Raw genomic sequence first — 22,096 nt, 5'->3', positions numbered from 1 at the left:
ACTAAATCGCAACAATACACGTCCAAGATGTTTCTATGGAAGCTGAAAATTACTTCCAGCACCAAAGTTTTTAATATTTGCAAGAATGAAGCACATGAGCACTGAGCAGAATGTTTTCATTGAAGCTCCAGCAGAAGCGGTGAAGCCAAAGGCCATTAAGATATCTGCTGCCGCTGGCATTAGCGCCTGGTGTACCCATTGAAATACAAGAACTCCGAGCACCTTTCCGTCTCGCACAGTATTCAGAACACTTCATTTTGTCACCACTGAGTGTTGCCAGATTGACACTACATTCGAATAAATAGAAATAAAACTGAACTGAAAAAAGAAATACGAATATTTCAAATGCAAATTTTCTAAAGCACAGAATGTGCTCAAATTTAGACAACTTGCTGTTGGAAATGTGCAGTTTAACACAAGATGTATGATTCAGGCTAGAAAATTTGGTTTTAACTCAATTTGACAAAGAGGCAACAACAGGTACCTAAATACTCACTGCTAAGAAGATCAAGACAGCTGCAACTCAAGAAGAGTCAGATACATAGCAAAAAAGGAAGAAAAAAACTGATAATCTCAAATGACCTCTTCGTGGTTCGTCGCCACTAGGAATTTTGAGTTGTCTTCCTCTGCACTGTTGCCACCTCTTGCACCATCATCTGGCACATATGGACACCATACTACACGGCGATATTCACTTGATTCTTCATCTGCTGGCCGTTCAACCTAAGAGAAACAGGAAGATGCTTCTTGTTACATCAACATTGCAAAATACCTTTTACATTTATGCTGCGCATGATGAGAAGTCTATGTGGCTAACAACAAAATAGCCTGGTTATCCCACCTCCTTCAGGGCTTTTCCATATAACTCTGCAAGCAACACAACACAAGAGGAAAACAAAAATATTGAAGTCACCTTCATCAAAAGAGTCGACGTGTTCTCGTGAACCTCATATACACCCAACGTCCCAAACTCATCCACTATAGCCAGCATCACTGTGGTTGCAAGTCGGGCAAAGGCCATGTCACGAATCTGGCCTCTGAATCCTTTAACAAGGAGGCGCTCGCCTGTTTTCAGGTTCAGAACTCGTACTACCCCCGCAGTAGTAGCTGCAGCTGAAAAGTGGGTCACAAACAATAAATTAATGGATTGAACACAAACATAAACCAGCAACAAGCACTTTTCAAACTTATTACGTTACTGTTCACGTTACTGTACACAAATCTATCACATGTAACATGTGTATAAGCCTGAAGGGAAACAATTATACTCTCAGCTGTTTCGTTCATGAACTTCAGATTTTGAAATATACTGTGAGCGTCACTTTCCAGAACCTTGGCACCTCCATGTTCGACTACAGTCAAGCCTATTCATGACAGACACAGGTAAGATGAACACTTGCTTCAACTCCCAAAGCAGTAGGTCCAAAGTGCTTAGGGACTAGAGTTCATAAAATTCACAAAGGCCTGAGGTGAATTGAATGTAATTCTGGGGTTTTATGTGCCAAAAACCACAATTAGACTATGAGGCACTAGAGATGGAAGAGGTTGAAAAAACAGAAAATTTTGGAAAAAAAAGATTTTTTTTTTTCAGCCAGGATAAAATTGGAAAAAGGAAAAAGCAAAAACAGAGCTTCCCTGCAGAATTCCGTTGCGATGCAACTCTTTCTACTTATTTAAAAATTTGACCAAACAGAGTTTGAGAGTTTGCGAAGCACCCAGATCCATTCACATGGTGGCAAAGACTTTGCTTCCACCAACCCTTGAGCCTCCTTGCCTGTCGCGTACTGCAGATTGCCCCTGTCTTCTGTGGCATGTGAAAGAAACTAGTCCGAGTTTGGAAATGTGCACGCCAAGCTATGAAACAAGCCTGCAGGGGATAGCGTGCAAAAACTTGTGTACATGCACTCAAACCTCAATGTCCAGAAGGCTTCATCTGCTTCACAGCAAAGTGTTGACGCATCAAGCGGAAATGCATTGGACACAGATTGATACAAATGCCGGTCTTGACACTTTGATGTGAAATCAATGCCTTGACGTGAACATGTGCCTAAATTTTGAACACGGAAGCTCGGCTGGGACTTTTGTGATGCAATAATCTAATAATTATATTCTTTTCAGTGTTAGAGAAATGTGTCCATTTTTTTCATAGCGCTGTGCCACAGTAGTCTTTTTTATTTAATTTTTCATATTTTTCTGAAAAAGATACATGAAAGAAACCTGTTTTTCTCACTACCCTCAAAATTTCGTGAAATTTTACATCTCTATGAGGCACGTCAGGGTGGAATGCACAGAATTAATTTTGACCACCTAGGGTTCCTTAACGCGCACCTAATGCACGGTACACAGGCATTTTTCCATTTCACCCTTATCGAATAAAGTAACTGCGACTGGGATTGAACCCGCACCCTCAAGCTCAGCAGTGCAACGTCATAGCCACTGGGAAATGGCAGTGGGTGGTCACAGGTGAAAATTCCAAGATCTAGAGGAAGGGAACAACACAGGGGCCTTCTTTGCGCTCACCCTCTTCCAATTTCAGGCTTTCAGCAATGTGAGTTTGGAACACAGTCAAAATAAAAAGTTTTCTAAAACCTAGTTTTGTAGAAAATTTATAGGTTCCTTAATTTACTCAAGCGGACTAAAGCAGTAATGTGGGATTACCATGATGATAATTGAGATTAGCACATTAATGAAAAGTGCTTAAAAATGTTGTCCTATGCTCTTACCCTTTCTGGTCCAATGATTCCAGCAGGAATCATTGGACTATTGCACCCAGCAGCAAGTTATCTTTCACGTCCATTTTGTTGATTATTTTCTACATTTATATTCCAGTCAAAGCTAATTTCCCCTTTGCTTTCCTTGGGTTCATTGCCTGTTGGCTTTATATGGCCATGATTAACAAAAATAAAGCCTCTCGGTTTCCCTTCTCTCATTCTGCAGGCATCCTAACACACAACAAATATCCGACATGAAGAAAAAGCAACATCAAAACTGAGCATCAGTAACTCTATTACATAACTTGTCCATTTAGTGCTGCATAGCAATATGGTTCTTGATATTTCACAAATCTCGATACATCCAATCCCCTTCCCCCTTGTATAGGCTAGCAGTATCTTTAGACCTCTGTGCAATGTCTTTGGACCATGCAGCCTAAGGTGGCCTAAGGTGGTGGCTTGCATTGGGTGACACAAAAATGGTCTTCAAATACTAGAAGCTGTATATACTGAAAAAAATTTCCAGATAAGCAGAGCTTCAAGATAAAGGAAATCATGAAAACAAAAGCCAGCAATATTCTCAACTGATCAATCTTCCATGCCTCAGCAACTTGACTTGACTCCCTGCACACAGCAATGATAGAAAGAAGGGGCAAAGAAAGAGCAGGGAGTGTGGCCACCCTGTTTCCTAGGCAACATGCATGTAGCGTGCAAAATGTACTGATATCAAAAGAGTCCCCAAAAATCTTAGAAACACTGCAAAGCTTTGTGGAACTCGTGTCATTCTTTCCCCTCAATCATGGGACAAACTAGCAATGGTTGGGCACTGGTTGCACAGCGCAAATGGCTAAAGTGTGCTCGGCTCCAAGTGAAAAAGGGCAGGAAAACAAAGTAGTTGCCCTTGGTGGAAGTTTGGTGGAAGTCACGTGTCGTTACCTTATTTATGGGGGAAGTAAGAATGGCTGCTGAGGGCACTGATTGCTCTCTCTGACATGACCTTCGACTGCACAGAACAATGTGTGGAAGAAGCACATGTCATCAGGAGTGACGTTAGCATCCTACAAGAAATTGCGCAACCAGAAAGCACATGCCAAGTTTGTTGATGCTGTTAATAATAAATTGCTGTGGCTGCAGAATTCGGTTTTCTTTTGCAGATATCGCAGTTGCAGACAAAGAATTGAAACCTATGGGTAGTGGCTTCCCTGTTATTTTCACACTTCAGACTTCGACATATCTGGAGCAAAACCTTTTTGAGATAAGGGGTTTTAAAAAGCACATGGAATTGACACGTCGGCAGCAAAATTGTTCAGCTTATCCAATAGTTCAAGGTAGCAGTGTTTTAGTTAATAATGTTTAACTATATTTTGTCCACACACTTTAGTGTTATGTTCAGTGTATTTGCATTTATTGAATAACACAACATCATAAACAATATTGTTGCATTTGGGAATTGTGGTCTCAGAATTAGGCGTCACACTGAGAGTCCCGCCTTAGCCTACGCTGCCCATGCGGCTCGGAACAGGAAGCTGGCCTATGCCATAGAGTTCCATACAGTAATTACTAAAGGGAACTCTGGAGCTAGTGTCTGTGGGAGCTGCAATCAGGGCGGTTCAGCCAGCATGGGAATTATGGGAAGTACATAGATTTGCCTAAGCTTCATCCTTCTGGCTTCAAAATGGCTCTACGACTTTGTGATGTTGAAAATGACAAATTTACACTATCAAATAATTAGGCATTAAACTTGTAAGACGCATGCATCGACAAGCAGCATAGAACGGCCTTATAAATTTTTTGCGGGCGAGAAAGAGTGTTGAGACCCTTGGCACGTTTCAATTTCGCCACCTCGACAGGTTGAGCAGTTGCAATTAGTAGCAATTGTGCGTGTTTGTGGAGCATTCCGCCCTTAGAAAAGTACAGATAGCTGAAATTTAAGACAATGAAATAAAGCGTAAATAAACAAAGCCACAGGAACGTCTGAATCCACAAGTACGAAGATCAGACAAATGCATGTGCTACCCATCATTCCCATGGTGGCTCAACGATCGCAGTGCCAGAGTTCCCTCTAGTAATGATTGTATAAAACTCTATGGCCTATGCTACTGGGGCGTCACACAGAGGCTAGCGGGCCCACGCCGTCATCCGAACTTTCTCAACACATGTTATGTTGCTAACTTGGTGATGAGCTCGAGATTGGGTGGTTGGAGGAACAGAACAGGGGGTTTATTTACACCGGTACTGCCAACTTATTGACACTAAAAGTCCTACTCACAGTGGCAGGAGCATGAAGGGCAGTACAATGTAGCATGCAGCTACTTGTCAGAGAACACTGCATCATTCTGGGAGACCACCAGACACAGAGGATGTCTCCTGAAAACCCTCCATCTTCCTTATATTGTTCACTAGAGAAACGGGTAATGTCCTAATCACCCAGTCTGGTGGTGTTCATATCGGTACAGCACACCACCTCCGAGCATGAGAAAGCCGACACTAAGCACAAGCGCCATGGCTCCAGGCTGATCCCGGAAAGGACACCAGACAGTGTTTCACATATCCAGCTTTTCAGGAAACGTACCACCTAGTGCCCCAAGCAGCCGCGGCACGAAACTAGTGCGTTGTAAATGCAACGAGCAGCTTTTTCACGAATAATTAAACCTGCAGGTCAATTATTGAAAAAGGCAGCTGACAGACATGTTCTACAAGACAATCCACATGAGACAAATGCAATGATCTCACTGTGGAAAGCTAGAATTTCGTTCCCAGATTGGTTAACGATTCAGCCATGGAAGCCTATAGAAACAACAAAAATTTGTACTCGATTTTCGAGACAAAAAAGATAACTGTGAAAAAACTATGGCTGCTATCATAATAGCTGCTACAGTGTATGTGGTCTGGAGACTGCTTTCAGTTGATGCCTATCATGACTCTCTACACATGGCGTAGGCAAATGGATGGCAGCGGATGTGGAACATCCACCGCCAAGGTTTGCGAGTGGTGGCACTGGCAAACACTCTCAAGGTTAGTTCTAGTAGTAACAATAAATACCCCAGAAAAAGGATGGGAGAATGGCGCCGCAGTAACTCAATTGGTAGAATATCGCCCACGTAATGCGAAGACGTGGGATCATTGCCCAGCTGTGGCAAGTTGTTTTTTCATCCCCTTTCATTTCCATTAATTTATCATTTCATTAATTCAATTACTTAGTACAAGTAATTTCCCCTGTGTTGTCCTTGCTATCTTTGTTAGTAAACTTCTTACACTGTTCCCAAAAGCGATTTGTGAATCACAGTCATGCAAATTCACGTGGTACATATAAAACTCGAGCCTATCACTCCTGGAGCATTGGAAGCAGTGGCCGAGTGGTTTAATCGCTCCCATCATTCATGCCATGTCATGCTGGCAGTGGTTCGATATTGTGCTGCGTGATTTTTTGTTAACGCCACATAGATCTTAGTTTGACAGTCTCCCACCAAATGGCCAAAACACAAAATTCAAGATTTGGTTTCAGTTTTGGTTTCTTCAGAAGTGCTCTTCAAATATTATATTTTCCATTTTTACTTCCCAAAATGTAGCAGTGGGTTGCTCATTTGTTAAGTCATCACTTTTATTAACAGATTTTATTCCTTGGGATACATAACAAGAAGCACGCGCCCGTCTTAGTGTTACACTAAATAAAGGCAACAAAAAAAATATTGTGCCTTGTAGCATGGACACAGGTACTCAGGAATTCTGGACGTTGCACCTTCACCATTCTGTGGAGCTTCACGGCAATGCACATGCGTAAATGAATGGGCAAAATTTTTGAAAATTTTATTTCAATATATCAGCTGAGTATCAACAAGTTTTAACTGACTGCGCCGAGAGGGTAGTCCCTTCTAACAACATACGCATTTATGGAACTTGTAGTCGGAACATTGATAGTGCATTAAGGCAGTGTTTTGGTCAGGGATGGGCGGCTACGTCACGACAGGAGCAAATGGTTTTGGCCCTCTCGGCAGAAGGCACATTGACTTGAAGTACTAAATTTAAACCATAAGGTGACTTATTACAGCTGGAGTTTGAACGGCAATTGCAGAGCAAGTGTCAGTCTGTTTGCACGCGTATGTTTTTGCGAGGCAGTAAGGAAGGAATGGGAGTGTATTGGGGACGAGGACTTACGGAGTCGCCATCTGTCGAAAGCACCTCGTTTGCGTAGTATGCGGGAAAACGCAGCACGCTTGTCATGGGTTTGCTGTCGGCGCGCAATAACAAACACCACGCGGGTGCTCTCCTGGACATTTCTGTAGATACTCTCGAAACAAAGCAAGTTTTACTGTCAAAACAATAATCTTGGGCAAATAGAAAGCACTGAATGGTTTAGAGACACCAGCTCTTTACGGAATGCGTAAAGTGAATGCCCGTTGCACGCGGTCGCCACAATGGAGTCCCCCGAACTGGCTTCTTGCGTGAAAAGTCGTCAGTCACTAAGGGCAAGCTATGTGAAGTATGTTCTTATAGCAAGCTGTCTGTATAACTAAATGGAGCATAACAGAATGAAGCCTAAATGCAGCGATCACAAGGGTTCGCAGTGACAAACTGCGTGTCTGCATACATGTCCACGCACAATGTGTCGCTTTCGCTGCGAGCACGTTTTCGCACCATGTCGTGAGCGTTAGGCCGCAGCATATGTGCGTTTGACAGTACACAAGCAAAAATTGTTGCACGGCTACAGCGAGTTGCAATGTGCCGTCGCGACAAATTTGTTTTTTTCTTATGAAATCTTAGACAATCGCAATATCATAGTTCAAGTTGCATCGCACTGTATGTTTATCGGTCTTCTCAGCGAGCAATTATCCGCTGCTTCGTTTTCAATCCAGTGCATTATTCATTGTTTGGATCTACCCAAGCACAAGAACATGCCATGCCTTTTTTTAATGTGTTTTTACCGGTCCCTTTCCATTCCAGAGAACTTACATGTATCTAACATCGACTAGTTCAAAGACCAAAGCATCACGAGGGTTTACTATGGTGATTTTGTGACAATTAATGTTGACATACGTACAGTTACGTGAAATATGAGCTCCAACACAGTGCCTGTGGTGGAACTGGCCCCTGGCATTGACACATGAAGTGCTGGTTTAATAAATACCATTATTCAGAAAGTGTTTAGCTCTTGAATTTTTGGAATCTCGATGCTGCTATGCAGTCTTGGGGCCACTTTTTACCACGAGCACCAAGTTTTAGCTAATATTGAAAGCAAGTTTACACTTTCTTTTTTTTGGGGGGGGGGGGGGTGAACTTTCTTAAGCATCAAACCACTGTTCCAAAGTTGTCAGTTAGCGCAAGACGCACCAGCACATATTTCTAATGTCCAGAATGCTGTCGCGGATTCAACAGCAAAGATCGTTATCTAAGCAGATTGCGCACATGAAGCCAACACTGGCGTACATTCTCCATCACAACTGAACATCCGAGTTCGCGCTGCAATGTACGAGCATTCCAGTCTGAAGATCTGATGCCTTGATCCGTACATCAGATTCAGAGGAAGCACTACCTTGCGCACAGCCGTCGTTCTGCTTTGAGTGTTAATTTTTTTTCCAACGCAAGCTCATCTTATAATGAGTTAGATTTGTGACTCACTCTTTTGGAACTGCCTTGTTCTTCACATCACTGCAACCTGACAGTATAGACGTGCTACATCTTCATTGAGCGAATACTGGGAAATGGACTAGTACATATCTTGCGTGCGCATTTACCTGCACATATAATGAAATAATTTATCATTCATAACTTACTTTTTAATTGATGAGGTTGTAAAAGACCGCACCCTTAGAATGATATGAGGTCTTAAGAATAATGAAAATTTAAATGCTCATTAGTCAGTTTTCAACTCATAACAGGAAATGAATTTTCAATAAATTTATCCTTATAATAATTAAAAGAATATCCGCCTGACAATGTTTCATCCGAGTTCCCTTTTGCAAGCATATGACCTGAAGGTAATCCGTATTGTGGGCTTTGACTTATGTAAACCGTCGAACAAAGGGTTATTCTGAATGTTTCATATTTCAGGAAGGCATGTTATCCTCCTGCGCTTCACTCCGGTTCGCAAACACGCACACAAGATGAAAGTGCTGCGTGAAGAGCGTCATTAGTCGAAACCCACGAACTATCGTAACTCACCTCGCCTATATCGCCGTCATTTACGCTTAGATAAGACATGTATATTTTAAATCAACACATCACGAATCCAAAAAGAGCTACCTGCGACCAGCCCAGCTAGCTTTCTTTCATTTCGTACTGTGTCCTAAGAGAGATCAGGTAGGCCACCGACAAAGGAAAGTGCAACATCACGGAGAAAAAGACGGACAATTGAAGAGGCAAAGGCAGGGAGGCAAACCATGGACATGCCCATAGGCAGACTTCATTTTTCCGAAGGTGGGGGGGGCCTGACCAGCTTTCCGAACCCCACATATATTTCTTGCACTTGAAGACACATTGCATGACCTCGAAGAACTGATCGCTGAAGTGACGGCATTATATCGGTATATACAAGACATCATAGTAGGAGACAGTTCAATTTCACAGCCTGAGTCCTCTCAGTGGTGTAATCTTCCTTCGTGTACTTGTCGTATACAGTACAACCTCGTGGTAACGAAATGGGATATAACGAACTAATGGATATAACGAAGCAATTGTGGTTCTCCTTGAAATTCCAATAGGTGCCCATGTATTGAAAACCTGGTTTTAACAAAGCTAAAATTTCATCGCAAAGAGTATAATGAACCTTTTTTGTTAGAGCGCAGCTCTTTGGCGGTTGTTCCTGTGTTTCGCGGCACCGTCGTGCCTTGCCATTACCAGCTCGGTAGTCTGGGCCAGCACGCTGCTCTAGCTGCACGCACTCTTGGTGCCATCTCTCACGCACAATGTGAGCCTTGCTCTCTTCCCTCCTCCAAAAATGCCACCCATGTGCGGCACCAATCAAAGCACCGGCTCCGTGGCGGCTGATCTGGATTAAGGGCTTTAATCTCGACGATGTGCTGCTGCCCAAGCCGAAACGCATAGCCGCCACCGTTCGCCACTGTGTACCCCCCCTTCTCCGCATCCTTTCCTCCATGGCAGAGACCGCACGAGAGCGCGTGGTGTTTTCCGGTTGCCAAATCGCTGGCTCAAGTATCAGTGGATCACGGTTCGCACTTTCCAAGCCGAAACGCAAAGCCACCTTCAGTTGACTCGCTAGAAGCGTCAGTGGCATCAGTCAGTCGCTGCCATTTCTTCACCATGCAACGTTCCTATGCGCCTACACGCTGCCTCCTGCAACCTCCCGATAAGCAAGGCAGCTGCGCCAAGTTATGTTCCATTTGCGGCAGCTGGTGCGAAATGTTCTGCACCGGACGGATTGGCCTAGGCTCACAGACGGTTAATATTATAACATAATCCGTCTGCCTATGTAACAGTTTAATCTCAGCCAGTTCTTTCTGAGCCATGAGCGAGATAACCGGTTCATCTGCCGCTGTTGCTGAACGAGCTGCCCAAGCAGAGCATCGGCGCCGTCACCGCCAGAACCCAGAGGTGCGCTACACCGAACCAGGCATTGGTGCAGCAAATCTAGCATATATCCATCTATTTCTCCGATCACAAAGCTACCTTCATGAACTGGGAGTGGAGTGTTTCTTGAAGTGAAGAATAAAAAGTTGTAACTGCACATACATGTCTTCCTCGATTTATTTGCCTCAGTACACAGAAAAGTCGGAACGGATATAGCACTGCACTCAAATTTCGCATTAGGAAGCAACGTAATGGCAATATTTTTTTCTTTTTTTCCACGAGCATTTGCTGACCATTTTGGTACCCATCAGATCAATGTCTTACAGCGTGCAACGTTCGCGTCTACCGCCCTCCCCTTTCCCGTGGAACTGGTGGACCCACCTGCTCTTTCGCTGCGTGTGTGGGGCGGCGCCAACTGTGGTTTTGTTGTTGCTTGTCGTTGCCTCCGTGCACATCAACAATATCAGTGTTTCTATTGGTTCGTTTGTACAAGTTTCTGCCACCAGAAAGATGGACGATGGCAAACGGAGGCGCAAAACGATATCAATCGAGCAGAAGGTGGCTATGCTGAAAGCCATGGAGTCTGGCGTGAAGAAGAAAAAGGCACAGCGTTGAGCACGCTGTCGACGATTTTGAGCAGCAAAGAGGCTGTCACCAGTGCTGTCGCATGTGGTGTAAAAGGCGACAAAGAAGCTGCGAGCCCTCGCTTTCGAAGCTGTAGAGAAGGCGGTCTTTAAGTGGTTTTTGGATGAAAAAGCAAGCGGCACTCCTGTGAGTGAGGCACTGTTGCAGCGCTAAGCGAAGGACTTGGCGTGCATCATTGGGCACGACGATTTTGTGGCGAGTGTCGGCTCGCTGCAGCATTTCAAGGCGCGCGCCACGGCATCATCGGCAGGGCTGTCAACGGGGAAGCGCAGTCTGTCGACTGCGAAGTTGCAATGGCGTGGGTGGAGACAAACGTTGGACAGCTCCTAGAAAAATACAGTGCCAAGGATTTGTTCAACACAGATGAGACAGCCCTGTTCTACCAGATGCTGCCGCAAAAAACCTTGGCTCTCAAAGGTGAATGCTGCCAGGGCGGTAAGCAGAGCAAGGTCCGCGTAACTGTATTGCTTTGTGCCAACAGGGATGTGTTGGAAAAGGTGCAGGCCCTCATGGCCGGCAAAAGTGCGTCACCACGATGCTTCAAAGGAAAACGAAAGCTCCAAGTGAGGTATGTGTCCAACCATAAGGCTTGAATGAAGAGAGAAATTTTCACACAATGGCAGCGGGAGTGGGACAAGCAGCTGGGCAAGCTGAACTGGAAGATATGCCTCGGACTGGACAACTGCGCAGCCCACCACACTGCCGCTGTGCTCAAAAACATTGAGCTATGCTTCTTGCCACCAAACTTAACTGCATTTGTGCAACCCCTCGAGCAAGGAGTTATCATGAACTTTAAGTCGGGCTACCGCAAGCGCGTGGTCGACCGGATTCTGCTCAATACGTGCATGAAGCGCGAGTCCACAAGAGCAGCCTCGTGCGGTCGAGCGCAAGTAGCAACAGCGTACCGAGGATCCAGCAGCCTACGGACACTAAAGGTTTCTACGAAGTCAAGTCAAAGTGATAAAGCAATGCTCTAGAACGTCCAAGGCGTCAATACAATCACGAACAGAGCTTTAGTAACCGAGAAATTGAGGTAAATGCATGACACGATTTGAGACCCCCCAGCGACATTCCGGTACTAGCCCAATGAGGAAGGCACTCCTCATCATAATTTATGTAACTAGTACTCAACTACTCGTATTATAAAGATCATCTCAATAGATTAAAAGACGGAAGAAAATGGTACTTGTCTACTTCTATTCGATTCTAAAAAAAATTACATTTTGACGTTACCCTTGAGTAGTATGGGTGGTCGAAAGGTTTCGTTTTCGCTCGACTCTACGCTGGTTCTGCTCGCTCGCGAAACTTTCATTTGGAACAAGCAGCGAGAATGCCACGTGCATGTGATGTCGTGGGATGCGCGAACGGTCCGCGGAACTTGGCCAAGGGCAGTTGCAGCGGCGAATCCAACGTTACTTATCACTATAGTGCACTAGAAAGTTACTTCTAGCTCGCTCTGCTGATCACTATGTGCCAACGAGGGAACCTCTCCGTTCGAAGTGGTTAAGTGCCGTACCTCTGCCACAGCGCATTGGCAAAGAGCCGAAAAATCGCATAGCGTGCTCGCTGCACTTTCGTCCAGAGGATTAAGAGTTCAACGATGACTTACTGAAGTTGCGTGGGGCACCTTTCAAAGCAATGCTTTCCCGTAGCGCTGTTTCGTCGGTCTTGCCTGCATTCCCCGAAGCGCAAGAACAACTGCAGGACGAAGACGGGGCGGTGAGTGCAGCATTTGGTTTTCACGAAGGAAAAGCCATGACATACAGTTGCTGTCGGAGTAGTACACAAAGACGCCGGCAGCGCAAGCCCTCAGCAACAGGTCACGTTCATCAGTGCTTAAATCGCTGAAGTCGAGCCCAGCATCGTGAGCCAATGTGTCGTTGTCAGGGTCATCCATTGCAACGAGCGTCGAAGTTGGCGTCATAAAATAATGTACCAGCTTATCGTCGCGCACTTCCCTTCCGCTAGCCACCATAGCCGACGCGCTGCTGTCGGCTCTGTCTTGGCTCTGTCTTGGCTCTGTTCCTGGCCGCGCGTTTGTGTTTTGCGCAGAAAAGCCGTAGCGCCGTCTTCGGGCGCCGTTTTACTCACCGACGGCGCAACGTCACTATGAGACCATGACGTCACCACTCCTCGATAGGAGGGCGCGCGATTTGAACTACGCTAGAGGTGCGCGGACGCTTCAGAACGCATTTTCTCTTAAAATAAGCCTCTTCTTCGCATGAAACAAGCGTTTCGAGGTTTCTGGGATGGTATTTCAACAATCCACGTTGACTTAATATTAACCTTTAGTGTCCCTTTAACCCAGTGATAAACACCAGAGCCGCACATTTCAGCTTCGCTGATTAAGCATCTGTACGGAGTGCTGGGGCAGAGATTTCTTTCCCTTTTCGTTTGAACGACTTCACATTTCATTACCTTTCTGCATGGACGCCCACAGCCAGACTTCATTGTTATAACGAATAATGCGGTATGGGCGCACATAGTAAGCAGGTTATTTAACCATAGAAAACATACAAAACTTGATGGTGCAGCAGCTTTTCAGTGTTATGACCGATACACTGTTAAAACAGGTATTGTTATAAGTGGGTTCAACTGTATAGTGATACTCTTCCAGCTTATAGTACATTCTATTGCCAAAAACCCAAACCTAAAATATTTTAAGATTCTTTGTTGTACTGCTGAAGTGAACAATGGGAGAAAAGTGAACGACAAGTGCAAACAATTTATTTTTCTTGGACGATAATAGAACAAAGCAAATTTTATAAACTTCTGCTTGAAGGCAGCTTGATACGAAATATACCTGCCATTTAGACATACTTGTGAATAGCTTGAGAAAAAGTACATTGAAATCTAAGGGTAAAAAATTTAATGCATATATACAGACACTATTAAAGACTGCAATAAAAAAAACTGTTGAATGGTAAGCAAAATGGCATCCCTATTATTCGCACAAAATTTGATTACCATATGCAGAAGCTTTTACAAGAAAATGCTAAAATCAACATGACCAACTTATCTTACCATCCCCTCTTACATTTTATGCTTCTAATTCCATTTGTAGACTCCGCATTATTCTCAGTGATGCCTCCTAAATAAAAAGACAATGAATGACAGTTACTTACCTCTCAGAGCATATGCGAGGTATGTCCCAGAGATATGCAGGCAAATGTGCTTTCCTAAGTTATATTTCAGTTCCCAGCTATAGTCAACAATATTTTTAATCTTGACCTGAAAGTGAAGATGTTACAATGAGCAAACTTGACTTTAAAACTGCATAAATTTCGAATACAGTACAATCTCATGTTGTCCCCCCAAAAATTAAAATATACAATATACAATACAAGAGCCTGATTTTTTTTTTTAATGCGGACTTGAGAAAATGTTTGCTTGCAGTATTTGTGTGATAAAAGCTACTACATAATTAACAAAATGTTAAGAAGTAACTGTTAAATTAATAACAATGAGGGGTATGCTGTAACTGTAGAATTGAGGTCATAATGGCTTTTTTTTTTTCGGACTAAACATTCTCTCATGTCATGCGCAAAACACAAAAGCATATTTATTGTTGACGTCAGCAGTCCTCTTAAAACATCTAAGAGAGCCTACGCACCACAGAATGTGTCACGCTTATCAGAATTTCGTTAGAAGCGGAAGTTTGAAGTCAACCACCAACATGGTATTTAAGCTCATCTATGTTATCGGAAACTGCTCTCATTTCAATTTTATTGCGAGCTACATATATTTTCTTAAACAAGTGTAGTGAAATTCTGATGCAAAATAGATATGACTAAGTATAAGCAAGCACAAAAGAACAAGCAAAATGAGTGTATACTTTATTTTATGAATGTTCCTAATGAGACTATCAAAATTGACTGCTTTTTATAGACTAGTACCAAGTAAAATGTTTTCGGATATACACCCTAGGGCAAAAAAGTAAAGGCAAGCCAGTCATCATTGACAACAGCTCGCTGACGTCTAGTAAAATAGTAACGCATAGTAAAATCTGCAACCGACCCGGTTGCTACTGCTCGCATCTTCACGCGGCCGACTGACAACAACTTGCACTTCTGTCCCACAAACGTCCACGCTGACATCCTCCTCGCCATCCAGAAGGCATCTGCAAGAAGTGAAGCAAACAATGGCCATGCCTGCTGAACATTGCCCACCATCTGTAGGAATGTGGTCACTTCTGCATGGTGGAGAGCTGGCTTCTGAAATGTTCGTATGGGCAGGCACATCCTTAGGGTTAAATATCCCAAGGGTACCATGAACTCTATAGACTTTTCACAGCGCCATAACCATGGGGGTCACCATATTTGGTCCCATGACAACGCCCACCATTCAGCGCCTTCTAGCCGACCACAGGCATGGCTCAGACAGTTGCTATTTCGGCCATTATATTGAGCAGTGAGTGTAAATGAACAACACTTTGGCCAAAGCTGCAGAGGAACTTTAAGTATACCTTTCATTTATCTGTACTGTCTACACTGCAATCTTACCAGCGCAAGCTTACCAACTGAAGATGATGAATGTTTCCAAACTGATGTTACTTTACTGTTAAAGGTGTACTAACAATATTTCGTAGCTAACTAGTGAGATCGATTTCTATGGACACACAAGCATCTTCTACAAAACATCAACGGCGAATGTAGGTTAAAATATATTTAAAATCTGTTTTAAGGTACTTGCGCACAGAAAACTGCAAAGCACAACAGCTCACAAATTGACTTGAACTGCATGGGTTTGCAAACATCCCAGAGCATAACAAAAGCGCTACGTCACAAGTTTGTGTTGGCTACCATGCTCCTTGTATGTGCTCTTGCTTGCCCCACACCCTGGCCCTTCACTGCTGCACTCCCACTCTTCCTCAGTTGTTAGTCATAGTGCGATGCTTTCCCGTGTTGCTGCAACAGTTTTTGACGTGACCGTTGAAATTTTCAGCACTATCTGCATTCACTGCGCTGCATTGACCACGCACAAAGCATGAGTATAGCACACTTTTGAGACCATACTGCGTCATTTACTTATCCTTAACACATTCAAGGCAGGGTATAGTCACTCTGAAGTTTCTTCACAATGGCCCTCAGTGGCTAAAGTGGACCCCGCTGAAGAGCAGCCACATTTGCTCACCCCATTTCGAGTGTAGAAAAACATTTGACTTTATGCTTACCACTGCATTGCCTTATTAAAAATGTGTAGAAAGATTGCAATTTATTCTCCGGGTGGTTCATTATAACACATGGAACTCCTACTTGCTTGGTTTTTAAGAAAAAAAAATGCGAAATCGCCTTCATCTACGAGTAAGTCAGCTGTTGCCAAGACATTGCTAGCATAGACGTGTCACAGCTGCTGAAAGCAAATAAGCTATTCCAGCAGGGTTGTCACGTAGGAAAAGGTGCTTGGTTTGAATATGCCTATGCCTAAATATGACCGGCCACGTCTAGTAAGGCAGTGACTCCCGTTTGTAGAAAATTTTCTCCATTGGACGATGAAATAAGGACTACAAGGATACTGCTAGCATGTCCTCGTCAAATCGACAACACCACAACTATCCAAATTCTTTGATCAGAAGTTCCATAGCAAGTTTCACTACACGTGACTGCATGGTGCACAGCGAAATGAAAAATTGGAAATCAAACATATTCAGAAGCCAAGTGTAAAACCAGAGATGAATGAAGCATTAAGTGTTTTGAAGAAGCTTTGATGGAGGAACGTGTTTTGGACAAGAACAGTCTTCGTGCAGATTTGTAAAGCTCAATGCGAGCAAATATGAGCAGGAATAAAAAAACATAATTAAAAAAATAGAAATTGCAGATCTGTCCTAAGCAACTTTAATGTTTAGGTAATCTTAACACGAGGCATTCCCCCCAAAAATTATATAAGCTGTACCACTTATATGTGTTGTATAGGCAGGTTGAGCAAAAAATCCATTAATTAACTTCTTAATTAATTTACAGCAGATATTGCAATTTTACAAATTGTAACCAGTGAGTTCGCAAAGCGTATCCACTAGGAATGAATTTCGAGAATGACACAAACTTGGAGATATGCACCAACAAACTCGCCATAAAAATGCACTGTTGTTCTTACTTTTTAACAAAACGGTATTTTATGCATTGAAGCACAAAAGTAACTAGAATGCCCATGTATGTCATGCCACACTTTAGAAAATAACATCTCAAAACTGGTGCCATCCTGGAAATTCATTTCAAGTGGATATGTATTGCAAACTTGCAAGCTAATATTAGTCAATTTTAATATGTTCTATAAAATAATTAAGATATCAATTAGTGATCTTTTTGATTAGCTGAATACGTTTCGATTACTTTTGCTAGTAATGTCCCCCTCTTAACGGCCCCCCACCTCAAGGAAAAGAATTATGCTATCTGCCACAGGTAATTTTTAAAGGTTACAGAAAACTTTAAAAATTATCACACCGTATAACTGCACGATTATGAGTGCCAGCGCATGCGGTACTGATTGTGTCGAGATCAATGCATTGGCCTGGCAAATGGCGTGCGAGATTGGCATGTGTCACATTGCGCAGAGCCGTAAATCTTGAATGCCATTGCTGACCATGCTTATTGCCCACAGCTGCCATGAGATGGTGGCCACCAATTAAAAACAAAAAAGTGTTAAAAGTATATGGAGATTAGTCTTGCCAAGGAAAAAAGATGATGCAGTTTACCCGAAAGGCAAAGCATTGACAGCAATAGAAAAGAGATTTACACGAAGTAAGGCTCGTAGTAATGTCTGCCGTATAAACAGCAATAAACTTTCGCTTAATAATTAAATTAATGTGCATTTTGTCCCTCGCGCACAGGAATAATGAAGAGATTTCACTCGATGACAACGAACACATGCAGTCACAATGCTGGCGTCGTGAAGAGCACTGAAAGAAACCAACACTTCTTGCTGTTTCTCAATTCACTGGGGCTTGGAAACTTAAGATTATGCGACCTTCAACACTAGGCCCCTTCCAGATGGCAAGGTTCCTATAAAATGCTTAAAAAAATAAAATATTTAGGTTACACGCTAGCCAACATAATGAGGCAGCTATGGCTGTGTGGTTGCTACTTCCACCCCTGCACTTTCCCTTCAAAAGAAGAAGGGTTTCAACTTTGCTGACCTCTCTGGAAATAAAAGCTAAAAGAAATGCACTAACGATTACGATAGTCCTGAATGCGAAATTTGAGCGCAGCTCTATACACGTTTTCATTTCGCAATATAATGGGTGGAAAGAACAATTCGTCTCGTGTAGCACGTTGCAAATGAAGAGAAGTGTGGTGCGACTGCCTCGCTAATAGGGAGATCGCTAGAAACAGCGCAAGGGCGACGCATGGATGCAATTCACAGCAGCCACCACAGACAGACCTCTGCTCACGCTGCACTTTGTTTCCATGTATGGTATGAATCGGTGGCGTCAACGGTGTACAGAGGACGCGTGCTTCTCTCGCGACATCTTGTAGCCATGGTCGCCGCAGAGCTTGACTTGCACGGCACTATTTCTGCCAATGCTTTTGTCAAACCCTCCTCCTCTGTTTCTCTACTCGCGCTCTATTCGCTACTGCCCTTCCTTCATCTCTTGCTGTTGCTCAGTGTTTGCTCTTTCATCCTTCACTGTGCTCGTTTGCTCTGTTACGAAGGACACTGATGCTCACTGCAGGTGTTGGCGCCTAAGAGCTGCGCTCTTAAACACAGCCCGAGCTCTAAGACTTGTAGCCATATTTACGACGATGACCCTGCATATTGGAACAGTGTGAAGTGCTTAGAATAACTTAGAAATACCGTATGTATAAGCAGGGTGTTTTGTTTTCAGATTTTATATATGGGTTTTAATTCCATGGGGTAAAAATCGCGCTCCTTTTTAGAATAGCGAAATTGCAGATAAGTCAGAGGTATTTGTTGCCTGGCATACAAAGTTCAGCGTTTTTCTAGTAACATTTACGAATGATTAACACAAGCAATGGTCTCATTTTGGACACACACATCTTTTTTAAACAAGCAAAATTGCTCACAGGAACATTCAATGGCAAAGAGGGCTGCTCGCAAATCGTGCGACGAACTTATGTACAGATGAACCTCGATACATCGAACAGCGTAGTGATTGAGAAAAAGTTCTATATAGCCAAAACTCGATATAGAAAATCATGTAAAAAATGTGTCAAGAACTTTTGTAAATCAATCAATGAATCAAGGGCACAATTGGGGATCGTTGTTCGGAGCGCGCAATTGGCCTAGGCCACGCGAAGTCGGCGCAGCCTAGGCCAATCGCGCACGGCACAACCAAACACGAGCTCAGAACAACAATCCCCGATCGCGCCCCAATCGTGGCACAGTAAATGCTTACTAGAAGCTTCATGCAAAGTATTTATTTATTTAACTGAAAGTACTGCAGCAGTGTAGCCTGCTTCTTATTGGCAGCCACATGCTTAACACGAAGTCCTCAACATAGTCTAAACGATCAACAAGCGATAGGCTGGTGTTTTCTATAGTGCCACAGTAGTGGCATAGAAGGGCCAGAAAAGCCAAAGCAGCTACAGCCTCACTTGAAGTCGGGAGCGGGGCAACATCAGCGCTTGCGGGCTAAACCTCAACAGCGTCTTCGTTTGGCCGCTACTTCTGCTGCCATCTCCACGTCCATCAATCGAAGCATTTTGAAATACTGTCAATAACAACATATTAAGTATGGGCTGAGCCCAGAATGCGCTGTCGCATGCCTTTGCGTATACAAACCGCCAGTCTTCGCGAGGCGCGCCCGGCGCAAAGCGCGGCACCAAGGTGGAGTCAGTGCAGCAAATGCAATGCGTCATTGACATTGTCTAACTAGCCAAGCCGCCGCATCGCTATGCGTACATCGCTATGTTCAAATGACGCCCTCGGCACAATCAATGTGTGCAGCTATAGTGCGCAGCAATAGGGAATGCCAATCGTGCCACTTCTATCATCAATGGTGTTGCTGGAAAGCTCACCGCCTGTCAACAGAGCACACCTGGTCTGGGGTGGCGGAGTTCGATATATCTGTTTTACGTCTGACTCCATTCGAAAAAAAAAAAAATTAGAAATGCATGCGATTTTCCAGTGATATAGAAAGTGTTCGATATATGCAATATTTCGGTATATCCATGTTCGAAATATCAAGGTTTGATTATATAGTGTATACACTCTATTCACGGCGATCTCGTGGATGCATCACCACATGTTTGATCATGTGGTGACGTGTCCATTCCTTGCCTCAGCTACCTATATTTATATTGTCTCCGTGTTCACAAGAGATGTGCACAACGCCTGGTGTGGCTCAGCATACCTCAGTTTCGGCGGATATCGCAGACGGTGACTAGGTGAATGATGTTTCGGCCACAGCTTCAGAGGAGATGTAAGCACTTTCAGAGCTCATTAAACCTTGTCCAAACGGTGCGAGTAGCATATACGGTGCTTGCAATAAATGTGGCAGTAGGAATGTATTTCAAGCTGTCCAAACTTTCCGCTCATGAATTAAATCAGGATCAGTGTGCTTTGCCCTCAATACTCCATTTGCAAACACTACGCAGCAGCGGCTTGTCATATTTTCCGCTCAGTAACGTTCCTCATCGGTGCAGTCATTATCTTATCTTTTATATGACACCTAATCGGTCACAGGTGTGCTTAGTTCCAATAGATTTGTTCTTTCTGTGCAAGAGACTTGAGACGTAGATGTTCTGTACTTTGTAATAGCTTGTAGCAAAAACATTATCACTAGTCACTCGCTTTCTCTGTGGACCATCGCGAAATGTTCAGCTTCGAGGATGCATGTGCTGACGTAGTTGCCTTCACCCATGCTTCGGCACACTGATTCAAGTTTGTGCCCATTCACTTATTCTTGATACGATGGCGATAGAGTGGACGCAAGTTTTCATGTGAATTGGGGCAGATGCATGTACATAAGATGCGAGAAACTTACCAAGCCAGGAAATGGCGCTACACCCTTTGTCACTAAGTAATGAGCGGTACTCAATCTTGCCAATATTCCAAAACTGCAGTAATTTCTTTGGAGGTTAGTGATACGACATTCGCAGATGAATGAATTCTTTTTATCCCCGAGGAAAGCCGTGCAATGCAAGGGGCTTGCAACATAGGCAGTCCTTATGTAACAGCGGTCCGTGAATTTGGTCACACAGATTCATTCCATTTCTTAATGTGCCAGTCCCTGTTTTCACAGGCAACTACAGCACACATCTTCCCTCTACCTCTCCACATTTTGCAGCATGAATGGAGCACACTGCGTGAGCAAACACCCAGTTGCATTTCTTACAGCTGATCACATAGATGCAGGGCAGAAGTCATAATGGTTTTATATTCGTGAATTTTCGTTGAGACAACGCGCAACGTGCCGCCGAAAGCACCATCTCGTTCCTCCGGAACAAACTGCTTTGCAAAAAGGGTTATACGGTCACTTGTTTTCGGGCAAAACGATATATTTCCACATGCTTTGCATCCCGAACAAAATTAATAAAAATCGAGGTAAACCTAATTTCTCCCTGAAGTTCTATGATGACAACAATGTATTGGGTTTAATGGTGCAAGGGCCAATGGCCAAAAAGCACCAGGAAATGGTATGAGGTATTTAACAGTGTGTTCATTGACAAATGGCATAGATGTGACTTGACTGTATAGCATCCTAACATGTTTGCTGTACAGTGCGTAAAATGTACTCTTATGAAAACTGACATGTGAGGTGAGCTATGTACATAATATATGCCTTGCCAAGTGATAGTGAGATTTATATGTAAGAATGTTCAGGTAGTACTAACATCTCACCCAGGCCCTTGAATGCAAGAGCAAAGAGGCACTTGCTCTAAATGCTATAATCGCAGCAGTAGCCTTTGATATAAGGCTGTACTATGAATTATTTGGGTGTGTAACATGCAGTAAATGAACTTCTTTTAAGAAAGCTAAAACTGTTTTGATTTACTGTCAAAAAAAAGCGGGTATTTGTTAAGAAACATCACAGGGTGGAGTGGAATTTGTTGACAGCATGGCAGAGGAAAGTGATTTTTGCTGTGAGTTTCCAATTCATGGCATTCTAGCAGCATGTGCACGACAGTCAACGTCTCTCCACATTTATCACAGATAGGCAGCTCATCACCAGTCAACACGTATGAGTGTGCGCCATAAGTGTGGCCTATGCTAAGTCGACAGATGATTACTTCAGTTTTTGTTATGGGTGGCCAATT

The 22,096-nt window shown here is 43.5% G+C and overlaps 1 protein-coding gene across 6 annotated transcripts in view; it reads right to left on the bottom strand.

The window, feature by feature from the left end:
- Positions 1 to 22,096, bottom strand: part of Ge-1 (Enhancer of mRNA-decapping protein 4 homolog Ge-1) — a 214,164-nt gene that overhangs the window by 161,111 nt on the left and 30,957 nt on the right. For all 6 annotated transcript variants that reach the window (XM_065443156.1, XM_065443139.1, XM_065443174.1 and 3 more), the window contains 4 exons: positions 14,898 to 15,000; positions 14,006 to 14,111; positions 914 to 1,113; positions 583 to 723 (listed from right to left, as the gene is read on the bottom strand). In XM_065443156.1, coding sequence (XP_065299228.1) covers positions 583 to 723; positions 914 to 1,113; positions 14,006 to 14,111; positions 14,898 to 15,000 — 550 coding nt within the window. The remainder of the gene's footprint in view (positions 1 to 582; positions 724 to 913; positions 1,114 to 14,005; positions 14,112 to 14,897; positions 15,001 to 22,096) is intronic.

This window comes from Dermacentor albipictus, chromosome 1 (assembly GCF_038994185.2).
Source record: "Dermacentor albipictus isolate Rhodes 1998 colony chromosome 1, USDA_Dalb.pri_finalv2, whole genome shotgun sequence".
NCBI lineage: Eukaryota > Metazoa > Arthropoda > Arachnida > Ixodida > Ixodidae > Dermacentor > Dermacentor albipictus.
The sequence above is the reverse complement of the archived record's forward strand: the minus strand, read 5'-3'. Positions and strand labels throughout refer to the sequence as shown.